Source organism: Aphidius gifuensis, linkage group LG2, assembly GCF_014905175.1.
Source record: "Aphidius gifuensis isolate YNYX2018 linkage group LG2, ASM1490517v1, whole genome shotgun sequence".
Taxonomy (NCBI): domain Eukaryota; kingdom Metazoa; phylum Arthropoda; class Insecta; order Hymenoptera; family Braconidae; genus Aphidius; species Aphidius gifuensis.
The window spans coordinates 25,753,900-25,766,413 of NC_057789.1; the positions used below are offsets into that span (position 1 = coordinate 25,753,900).

Genomic DNA, 12,514 nt, shown 5'->3' on the forward strand with positions numbered 1-12,514 from the left:
AACGAGTAGATAGCGTTAAGTTTTATACATGTGTAGAAATAGAGATGGGTTTTGAGGATAAAGGGTTTTTGAAGGGTTTGTTTAGTATATACGGGCCAATGTGTTGAGCTTTTCTCACTTGAACCTTTGTATTTTGTTACCATACATATTTATGCATGACTGGGCATACGAATATTCCATCGGATTATCTATCATATATGTGTCATGGATTTATATTTGCGTCAACGCAAAACCATGTAAACAATTCAAAAGCCTTTCTTGATGGAAAAAAAGGGAGTTGAAAATAAAGAAAAAAAAAAAATATTAAAAGATTGTGAATATTTGCTACATGTGCGATATGATAATACCAATCCAAGTGAGAAAATACAAAAATATATATTTGATACTTTTGCGTGATTATAAATGTTGAAGTATATCAATATGATAAAAATATTTTTGAGGTATGAAGGCAAGGATAAAGAAGAGAGATTGTCATATAAAGTTTGCATATAGTTTAATGGCAAATGAGGGTGGTGTAACTGGTGTTGGAGTTTTTTTTTATGTTGACGCTTATCAAAATTTTGTATACCAAGAATATTCAAAATCTCTTAGACATATATATTTAATCCAACATCATGCCAACATCTCTAGAAGCTTGGTTTTCAACTTGAAAATTTACCTACTTCCTTTTCATGGTTGTCAATTTACCATGCACTAGAAATATCTTCTTGTTGTCAATTGTTTTATGTGCACAGTTTCATCGGTGTTTTCAAGAACCCTACCAACTTGTCTAATATCTTTGGATTATTTTCATAAAAGGTTTTTATTATTTTCATGTAAAATATTCAAGAGATACTTATTCAATCCAACGAAACAGGTATTACCTTATTTTAAAAATAATTATTTCATTATTGTTTTATGTCAATTGAAAGCTTTTTTACTGCACATTGATAATTCGTTTTTTAAAAATTTTAATTTGCTAATTTTATTATTCTTTTTATCTTGATAAATTTATTCATTTTAATAAAAATTAAAATGGTAATTTTTTTTCTTTGTTTATTCAGTGGTGCAGTGAGGTCAAGTGGGATATTCTTGATTTTTTGTTTGTAAATTTTTATGATTATTTTTTGTTCTTCTTAACATTCAAAGTGGTGGATGAAATGAAGTTGATAGCAATTAGCCAATCTCCATAGTGCTGAGGGTTTAAAAAAAAAGAGAAAAAAAAAAAAAAAAGGGTTGGTATATCGTGCCTCTGGCAATACTACTAACGATGCATTTGCAAACTTACGTTTATCGTTATACTGCTCACTGCAATTTCCGGTTTAAAGAAGAGAGGGTTGTGTTCATCCTGTAACTGAATTCAGTATAACCAAGTTTGCCTTTCAGTCGTTAACATTTATTTTATTATTATTTTATTTTTTTTTTTTGTAATATCAAAAGATACAACAAAAAAAAAAAAATATCCACAATAATAAAAGATATTTGTCATATTTTATTATACGCGCGCCTGTATCTATACCTTCTAAAAGGTTCATTGTTCATTGATTTTATAAACACAAGTATTATCATAAAAAAAAAAAGAATAAATAAATTAACGAAAAATTTTTTTAATTTATTTATTTACACATAAATCACACATAATTCACACGTAATTTTTAGTCTAATAACATCAAGATTGAATGTTTACTGAAAAAGTTGTGCTACCTTAATATGTCAATTTAAAAAAAAAATATAAAAAATATTTAAAAAAATTTTCTTTCAAATTTATTTCTTCACACATAAAAAACACATAATTCGCACAAAATTTTAAGCCCAATTGCATCGAGATCCGATAATTATTGAAAAAGTTGTGCTAGCTTAATATTTGAATTTTTAAAAAAAATGTAAAAAATAGAAAAAAAATTTTCTTTCAAATTTATTTCTTCACACATAAAAAACACATAATTCGCACAAAATTTTAAGCCTAATTGCATCGAGATCCGATGATTATTAAAAAAGTTGTGCTAGCTTAATATTTGAATTTTTTAAAAAAATGTAAAAAATATTTTAAAAAATTTTCTTTTAAATTTATTTCTTCACACATAAAAAACACATAATTCGCAGAAAATTTTAAGCCCAATTGCATCGAGATCCGATGATTATTGAAAAAGTTGTGCTAGCTTAATATTTGAACTTTTTAAAAAAATGTAAAAAATAAAAAAAAAATTTTCTTTTAAATTTATTTCTCAACACATAAAAAACACATAATTCGCCTACAATTTTAAGCCCAATTGCATCGAGATCTGATGATTATTGAGAAAGTTGTGCTAGCTTAATATGTCAATTTTTAAAAAAAATATAGGAAACATTTTAAAAAATTTTCTTTCAAATTTATTTCTTCACACATAATAAACACATAATTCGTACAAAATTCTAAGCCCAATTGCATCGAGATCCGATGATTATTGAGAAAGTTGTGCTAGCTTAATATTTGAATTTTTTAAAAAAATGTAAAAAATAAAAAAAAAATTTTCTTTCAAATTTATTTTTTCACACATGAAAAACACATAATTCGCACAAAATTTTAAGTCTAATTGCATCGAGATCCGATGATTATTAAAAAAGTTGTGCTAGCTTAATATGTCAATTTTTAAAAAAATTATAAAAAATATTTAAAAAAATTTTCTTTCAAATTTATTTCTTCACACATAAAAAACACATAATTTGCACAAAATTCCAAGCCTAATTGCATCAAGATCTAATAATTATTAAAAAAGTTGTGCTAGCTTAATATGTCAATTTAAAAAAAAAAAATATAAAAAATATCAAAAAAAATTTTGTTTACTCGCTTTTTTTTGTTGTTTTTTCGTTGCTAACGAAATAAATAAAAAAATAATAGAAAAAGGCAAACAGAAAGAAATTTGTATGAGAGTAAGTGAGAAAAAAACAATGACCAATCAAATGTCCGGAAGACCGATGATGTTTGTCCTTTTTATATTAGGATTTTTCATGTATATAATTTTCTTTCTATTTTCAAGTAATTAGTACTTATCGTTTTTTCATGAAAAAAAAAAAAAAAATAAAATAAAATATAAAAGAAGTATTATTAGTAGAGGAGAAATTTTATTATTTTCCAATATGATTCACTAGAAATTGACCGCCCAGGGATTTCGAGGACAGCATGTTCATGTTATTGTGTAATTGAATTTGACGTCATAGCTTGAGTCATTGTGTGTATATTTCTATTCTTATTATCCACTAATAAAAAAATAATATCAATTAATTTTTTTTAATTAATTTATTTGCTTTTTTAAAATATTCTACAATAAAAATTACATATATTAATTATGTTAGATGTAATAAAAATTGAATAGTAAATTTATTAAGTTACATAAAGTTTAGAAAAAAGAAATAAAAAAAAGGAAAAAACAATAAGTAATTATTCGCCACTTGTCAGAAACAGTTAAACAATTGCCTGGGTCTTTAGTGTGGGTCATGGATCGATGAGAAAGGACAGTCAAAATAAACGGGGTTGGTCTTAATTGTAACTCCCTTAATACGAATCGTTCTCTAGTCGCGTGTCATGAAGAACAAACGACAAAAGAATGTTATTTATATAGAGAATTACAAAATGTAGACTGTTGAATTTTCGAAAATTGGTAGTTAAAACATTTACGTAATTTTCTTCAAGTTATACATATATATTTTAATTACGTTGTGGTTTAATTATTCTGCTTGTTGGTGGTGGTAATTTACTAAATCCTGAGTTATCAAAAACTGGTAATAAATCACGTACACGTTGACCAGCACCAACAGCAGCTAATTCCAAGCATCTGTTAATGAAATTGTTCATCAAGCCTACATATCAATATACAAATCATTTTTTCTTTTTATAAATATTTTATTGAAATTAAAAAATAAATTATTACCTGCTATTTTTGTATTTTCCAAAACCTTGAGTTGATGAATTTGGTGTTTCAGTTGGAAAATATGTTGCACCATAAAAATCAAGACCACGTCCCAAAAGCATTGATGTTTCTTCAACATTTGCAAGTGTTATACGAATAACTGGTGGTCCAGTATAAATTGTCGGTGGTTCATTTGTATTTTGTGTTTCAGCTTTAATTTTATCATTAATTGTTTTGACTATTTAAAAAAAAAAACAAAATAAAAAATATATATTTTATTGCTTTTGATTTTTCATATAATTTATTAATTTATAATTAACTTACCAGCAGTTCCAGTATTTAATGGTAGTCTAATAACTTCGACAATTGAACGATACTTAAAAAGTGCATGTCTTATATCTTCTTCTGGTACTTCTTCTGGTACATCAAGTACATAAACAGTAAATGTTTTAGCTGGTCTACATGGTATTGCAATTTTTTTATAAAATCTTGCACCAGTTACTTTGTGAAATCCTTTTTTATAAACAGCCTGATAATCATCAATACTACTAAATTTAAAAAGTATACCAGTTGCTGTTTTAGTCAATGAAAATGGACCACTGTAAATAATTGCAAAAAAAAAAAACATAAAATAGAAAATTTTTCATGTCCCATCAGCATCAAGTATATATACTTGAAAAACACCAAGTAGCAAGTTGAGAGAATATGCATTTATTAGTGCAAGTGTCGATGTAGAAAATTAAAAAGAAAAAAAAAAAAAAAAAAAGAAAGAAATATAACGAAAGAACAGAAGATTAAATGGTTAAAAAAGAAAAAAAAAAAAAGAGAGAAAATAAAAAAAGTTAGAAGGATGAAAAAGTGGTTGGCTGATGCAGCTGGGTTAGGGAGCATATCGTTAAAGTTGAAGATGTTGAAGAGGGTGATTCAAGTGAAGCCTAGCAGGAAGTTCATTTTCTTGCAAATGTTCTTGCTTGATTAGGTGGAATGGATGCATCTTGAGCTTGTGCTAGTTGACAATAATGATAATGATGATTAGGCATTTCAAAAAAATAATAATAATGATGACAATAATGAAAAATGAATATATATTTTTAAATATCTTACCGAAAATTCATTTTGTCACATATTGTTGCTGCTTTTTCCATTGATAATTCATGACTTGGTGTCAATAAAAATGCTCCTTTTGTTAAAAAATCATTTTCACTTATTTCCGAATCATTATCATGATCACGCCAATCTCTATCTGGATTAATTAAATCCTCTTGATTAAGACGTAATGATGAATTTGTTTTTGATGTTGACATATCCTTGTCGTTATTTACACTGACTAATATATCTTGTTGCGACATTCTTTTTATAGGCAAATTTTATAAATTAATTTAATAGATAGGCTTGTCTTTATGTTGTGGATTACAAAGGATTCACAAGAAATATAAAATTATAATATATCGTTTTATTTTTTCATCGAGGACAAATGTAAACGTCTTTGGTTAGTTTGTTTTGCTACACTGAACTCGCCTTGCACATATTGACTCGCCTTTTATATTTAAAAAAATGTCATAAAATTTTAACAATCGTATATTAATTTGTCCAACCATGAAGGTTTATGTTATTCATTTTTTTATGAAACTGTCAATTGATGATGATCATCAGTTAATTTACAACCTTGATCATTTGTTGATTTTTTTTAAACATATATATTCTCAATATAATTATGTTGTTTTTAAAAATTATTTATTGTGTGGGTAGATTAATCAATGGTTTGTAAAAAATATATATTTTTTTTATTTTTTGTTCATCATTAAAAAATGGACAATGGAACGAGCGTAGGTTGCCTAATTGGATGATTCAATGATGCGATAAAATAAACGCTCGTAAATTAAGTCTATTTTTGGTGTTTTGATCGTGTTGTTAAATTAATATAATTTTTTAATTAATTGATGTATTTATGATTGATTAATATTTCAAGTAAAAACAGTAGGAAGAAATTAACAAGAAAAATAAATTTAAAAAAAATGTAATATCTTTTTTTTTTTTTTTTTCCAATAGTCGACAATTAATTTATCATTTAATATTATTAGCCGCCAGTGTAATTAAAATTGAGTTAAAAATAAAATTCATCTTTCAAGACAAAATAGATTGTATATATATTTGTCATTGGAGGTTGAAAATAAAATTGATGCTTTTAAAAAACAGGCTGTTGCTAAGGGAGGTGAATTCGCAACCGCAGCGCAACACGGGCGCACGTGACTTTGATCGATCCAACTCCACTTTGCATTCCAGATGTAGAAAATGGGCCACGATATTTTTCTTCAATATCTGCACTTTTTTTTTTTTTTTTTATTATTTATTTTCTTTTTTCCTTGCATTTTTATCTTTTTTTTTTTTTTTTCAAAGTTTACAAAAGATTTTTGAACGTTCATCCCCCCAAGCGTCATTTTGACGTTTCATACAATTTTTTTATAATAAAAAAAAAGAAACAATTTTCAAATGACATACATAAATTTTTCCAAGTATAAAAATATATTTTTATATTCTCTCAAAATACAAATATTAATCTATTAAATTTTAAATGAATGTATTGACAAACCAGACAACAAAGATAATTAAAAAAAAAAAAAAAAACAATTATACAAAATTGGGAAAATAAAAAATACATTTAATCCAATGTTTGATATAAAAATTTCAAAGTTTTTAAGTTCAATTAGAGATTTAACTTTTTCTGTAAATTAATTAATACATGCGACAGAAAAAGCAACACAATGACTGTTATTTTTTTTTTTGATGGTTAGACCAGGTAGATAGTAGAGATGGGTGGATGGGTTAGGTTTAAAATCAAATTGCCGGAATTAGCACTGGGTAAGAGAAGAGGCTCGTGCCGAACCGACCGGCTAATTACTTAACAAAGCAATTACGAGTGCCTTCGTCCAATTATACTCGCCACACCCAAAGCAATGTACCTCCCAAGAGATATAAGCTATATATACTGGACTAAACTATATCCCAAGATGGCGAATCACATAATTTTTTTATTTATTTAAACTATCCATTAAACGATGTAGAAAAAAAACATAAAAAAAAAAAAATTCAATAAAATCAACCGTTACAATTTACAAGAGTACAATAATTATTATTGCAAAATAAAAAATATAATTGCCATTATTTTGTTTATTAATTGTTTTTAAATTTAAATTTTATTTATATTTATATTTTGACATTTATCTTGACGAAAAAATAGTAAATGAGATTTAACCCTTTGCACGTTTCATTGCAAACTCATCAAGAAATATTTGTCGCCTAGTAGACATCTTGGAAAACAACATGTAATATTTTCATATATATTCATAAACGTTATATACAAGTTTTTGCGTGTTAATATAATAATCTTGATGCGTTTCTTCATTAACAATCTATCAGAAATAAACTTGATATAATTATATGGATATCATCATATACAAGTTTATTATTATTTTCATGTTTTATAATCGAGTTTATGACTCGGGTACTAGAATTTAACTGATGGAAATTTCCAAGGTTAGTGGAGCTGAAAATCATGAAAATTTGTTGGCAATGTGTTGTGTGTTACGTGTCAGCATCAGTTTTGTGTGTTGAATCTGAATATATATGTATCTAGTTTGATGTTAAGGGATGAAATGAGAGGAAAAGAGATAAATATATATATATTGTGAGGGAGTATTTGAGGGAGGCGTCAAGAGAGTATTGGAATGGTGATGGTAGTATTCACTTGTGTATGTGTATATGTAGAAAGAGGGCTGACGCGCCAGTGGCCTGTAACTCTATGCTCCTCTGAGCTTTCGATCAATAAAGACGGTACAACATTCAACCAGGCAACTGACTATTAAAAAAATCTTTTTTTTTTTGATAAATTTTTTTTTTCTATTAATAAATAAATAAATAAATAATTTTTTTGAAAATTATTATTGATTTAACTGTAATTAAAAATAACAAATATTTTATTCATTTTTTTTTTTTTTTTTGAGCTTTGATATAGATTTTAATTAAGCTGTTTATTATGAATTAATTAAGAAATATTTTTTTGAAAAATTTATTTATTGAGTATTAATTGAGGTGGTAATTAAATTTATATTTTTTTTAAATTATCAATTATAATAAAATATAAATTTAATTATTAATTAAATATTTTTTTTAAATGTTATTTTTTAAAAATAAAAATACATAATATTTTTTTTAATTTTAATTTTTAAAATAATCATTTATTTGTAATTAAAAATACAATTTATTTTTTTTTTCCAAAAATAATAATCTAATTTATATATTTACAATTTATATAACCAAAAAAAAAATAATTTTTTCTATTTTTAAATTATTTCCGCTAATTAAATTTATATTTTAAAATAATATTAATTGACAATTATATTTATAAATACCAATTTAACTGTAATTATAAATAATAAATTAAAAATTTTAAATAAAAATAAATCCAATTATTATATTTTTAAAAATCTTTTGAAATATATTAAAAATAAAATATATATTTTTATTATACACAATATCATCATCATGAAAATCGGATTTCATATAAAATAAAAAATTCAATTGTATTTTATCAATACTAGATAAAAAAAATTGAATAAAAAAAAATTTAATTACATAGAAAAATAAAAAAACATTTATATATTATTTGATTTTATTTTTAATATTTATATTTCAATGAATTTCATGGATTTATTGACAGTCTATTCGCCTGATTACATACAATATCATTGGATTTATCCATCAGCCAATTGACAGTTTAAATTGCAACAAAGATGACAACCAACTTATCAAATATACACACACGAACACATGTCATTTCATTATCAATATAGATTATCATAACTCACACACACAAACCATATTAAATTAACTCACTGATTCTATTCAAAAATTTCGTTACAAATTCATCGTAAATTTTCCAAATGATTAACTCAGTTATATACACCTAAATTCGATTCTACAACTTAAATTCGTTTCACCATCTTTTGTTCTATCAACAATTGAAGTCTTAATTTCTTTTTCGATAATAATATTCCATTATTATATAATGGATAATATTAAGATAAAGAAAAAACTCAATGAAAAAGAAAAAAAAAACAAATCTTTGTTTTATATTTTTTTTTGTTTTTCAATTAATTAATTAATTTTTTTTCAAAATATTGTCATTGTTATATTCCATTATTCTGGACTTGTAATAAAGTTTTAGTAAATTTATTTTTCTATTGTATCGGTTAAATTAAATAAAACTTTTATCAAATCGATATAACATGATAATGCTTTTTTCAAAGTAATTGGAGCTATTAATTTGTTAAAAGTGTGTTTAAAAAATATATATATACAATCATGTTTAATGTATATACACAAATGCATTATAAATAAATTTGAGTAAAACTATTTTGTCATTTGTATGACGTCAATGGATGGACATAGAGTAACTAGGTTGGTGTTTCACATCTGACGCCAATTTCTATGGTAATTTTGTACAACCAGTTTTGGGCGGGTTGCTTCAATGTTCCCTCGGGATTATGTAGTAGTTATATTAAGAGGGATGAATAGTTGCTGGATAAATTAGAGAATGGATAAAGGAAATACGTTATTCTAAATATTTTCTTGATGAGTTAGAAATATCACAAACTGCAATGTCTCATGCGACTACTGCAATTTGTAAATGTTACTATTGGAATTTATTAAATTTGATATTAAAATTCCAGCAAAATATATATCAACTCACTCATGAATTTCATTACTCATGATTTTATATTAATGTTTTATTTTTATCATCACTTTATTGTGAATTTTATTTTCAATTTTATGTAAATATATCTATATTTATTTTTCTTTTTTTTGATTTTCATTTCATTCACACTTGACTTATATTTATTTTTTTTTTTTGTATCTTGACTTTTTATCATACACATTTGATAAAAGTGTTATATTTTTTTTTTCAAGGTAAAATTTTAATAACAACGAGCCAGGTGGTTTGTTGAGATTACACTCTTGGTCCGAGCAAATACTTTTCTCAACTACTTGAGCGTGAAGCTCTTTTTTTCGTATTTATTTCATTTTTTTTTTTTTTTTTTGCTCGTCTTATTCACCCTTTTTATTTTATTTTTTTTTAACTTTACTGAGCAAAGGACTGTGTATACATTCTGACACGCAGGAGAGAAAAAGACTTTGTTAACTTTATATATTTTTTTATATTTTAAATCATGAGAAAAAAAAGAGAAAATAAAAAAAAATTAAATTAAAAAAAAGAAAATGTATAATAAAAGTACATGAAGCTTTGTTAACATTAATTTTTTTTTTTTTTTAACGTATATCATAAATATTTTTCCTTGAATTTTTTTATATTTATGTAAAATGAAATTATAACTTTATTTTTTAACCAAGTAATTTATACTTTTTAAAAATTAATTTTGCTATTTTTAAATTTGCTTTTGATGATCAATTGTGAAGACAAAAAAAAAAAAAAAAAAAGGATGTTATTAATGGTAAGAAAGACATTATTCAGGGCAATCATCCTTGAAGGACGAGGAAATTATATGTCGTCTAATGGCATGGTACTTCCTGTCTTTACGGCACACCCTAGGTAAATAAATAAATAATATTAAAAAAATATTTAAGACAACAAAAACAACAGCAACATTGTTGTCACATTAAAAGTCTCCTTGTCGAGGAAGTGTATGTATATATAAAAAATAAATAAATAAATGCCTCACCTTATATCGCTATTATTCCCTGAATTATTAAACGAAAAAAAAAAAGGAAAATAAATTGTGCGGTTTACGCAAAACAGATTTACAGATTGACGATTAAGGTGGCAGTTTGCCAAAAAAAAAAAATATAAAAATCCTTTTAGAGCCAGCTTGTGTTGACATCGCGTTTTATCTTTGTGATTATATATCACAAACCAACAAAAGACACAATCGTTAGAAAAATTTCTATCATTTAACAAACACACATTTTTAAAAATATCTTTTTTCACGTTAAAAAGCTTTTTCTTTTGGACATTATACAGGATTATAAAGGCTTTTTATGTATATCGCTCTCAGTGAAAAATATCTCTTTATTGTTTTATTTTTTTCTTTTTATTTCTGCATTTTAATATCTTATTTTTTATTTGACGAATATATACAATTTAATCGTCACTTTATTTACTTTTTTCCTCCATTACATGGCATTTTATTTGCTTCATTATTATGGTTTATATATGAAAAAAAAATTCAGAGAAAATAATTTAATGAAAAAACAATATTTTCATGTGACGAGCTGTGTGGGTATATAATATTTTCAATGCAAATAATAAATTTTAAAAATAAATAAAGTGCAAAGTTAATGGTGTACTGATGGGTGTATATAAATTTTTTATTGGTATAAGGTGGAGGAAAATTCAACGATACGTAACGTGTAAAAACGGAAGTTACATTTGGATGATCATACATTTCCTGTGTTTGAACTTTGCCTTTGTCGGGTACAGAGATTTTTATTTTAACACGCTTATGTGACTACATAAAACACCCATTATTAACCCTCATATATTTAACTTGAAAAAAAAAAATTTTCTTAATGATATACACAAAATTGGAAAAATAATTTTACTTGTAAGACTTTTTTATTGGCTTAAAATAAATACAAAAATTTAATTTATATATATTTTAAATTAAATTAAAATTTTTTTTTTATAAATACTATTTTTTAAAAAATTTTTTAAATATTTTTACTCAAATTTACTGCTCACAACACACAAACATAAATCATTTTCATTTATATTTTTTTTTTTTTTCAATAATTTTTTTTTTTATATTTATTATTTATTTATTTAAATTTTCACAAAAATTTCTTCATTTGTTATTATTATTGTTTAAATATTTTAAAATTTAAAAAAAATTTTTTTTTTTATTTTTGTTTCTCTTCGTAGTTGCAGTATTCAACCGTTCCCCCACTCCGATAAAATAAAAAAAAAAAAAACAAAAAAATCAGTTGGCCTGTGGCACGCGCAAAGGTCCGGTCGCTCGTGATTTTTATATTGTTATTTATTATTATTAATAAATTGTTTATCATTATATTGTTAAAAAATAATGTATATTATAAGAACATAATAATTCAGTCGTTTTGATAGTGAGAAATATTCTTGATGTAATTTAGAAATAATAATTTTAGTGTATTTCATGGAGCTGGTGAGAAAAAAAAAAAAAAAATCTTGCCATGTGGTTTTTACATATAATAAAAATATAATTGTAAATATTAATTAATTATTATTTTAATTTTATTTACAATATGAATTATTTATAAAAATTTTGAATTGATTAATTAATTTTCATTGACAAATGACGCTTCAATTTCGGCACTTTTTTTTTTTTTTTTCGTCACCTCCCCCCTGTGAGCAAAAAAAATTATTTGACATTGCCGGCCATTTTATGTCACAGTATTGAAGTTGTCCTTGGCGGGATAAAGTGCTCGTGAATATATGTATTTTTTTTTTTTCGGTTATATTGAGTGTTAATTAATTTATTGATATGAAATTAATACTTTTAATAAATAAAAGTTTATTTAATTCACTGGATTTTGGAAAAACAAGGTATGAGGGTTAATATTTTTTTTTTTTCATATTTTATAATTATTAATTATCA

At 24.4% G+C, this 12,514-nt stretch overlaps 1 protein-coding gene across 2 annotated transcripts; it reads right to left on the reverse strand.

The window, feature by feature from the left end:
• Nucleotides 1-1,581: 1,581 nt before the first annotated feature.
• Nucleotides 1,582-5,390, reverse strand: LOC122849841. 2 transcript variants are annotated; one of them, XM_044148683.1, is made up of 4 exons: nucleotides 4,971-5,390; nucleotides 4,191-4,465; nucleotides 3,888-4,104; nucleotides 1,582-3,791 (listed from the first exon to the last, which is right to left on the reverse strand). In XM_044148683.1, the coding sequence occupies exons 1-4, from the start codon at nucleotides 5,213-5,215 to the stop codon at nucleotides 3,665-3,667; spliced, it is 864 nt and encodes a 287-aa protein (XP_044004618.1). In that variant the 5' UTR covers nucleotides 5,216-5,390; the 3' UTR covers nucleotides 1,582-3,664. The 2 variants fall into 2 exon arrangements, with proteins under 2 accessions (XP_044004618.1, XP_044004619.1); XM_044148684.1 differs by having other exon boundaries at nucleotides 2,327-3,816; nucleotides 4,971-5,357.
• Nucleotides 5,391-12,514: the final 7,124 nt, after the last annotated feature.

Bases quoted from the DNA above. Each gene is read 5' to 3' on its own strand.
- LOC122849841 (XM_044148683.1), bottom strand. From the start codon at position 5,215: ATGTCGCAACAAGATATATTAGTCAGTGTAAATAACGACAAGGATATG. The intron at 4,466-4,970 runs GTAAGATATTTA...AATTATTTACAG, and splicing joins TGTGACAAAATGAATTTTCG to TGGTCCATTTTCATTGACTA. The intron at 4,105-4,190 runs GTAAGTTAATTA...TTTTTTAAATAG, and splicing joins ATTAAATACTGGAACTGCTG to TCAAAACAATTAATGATAAA.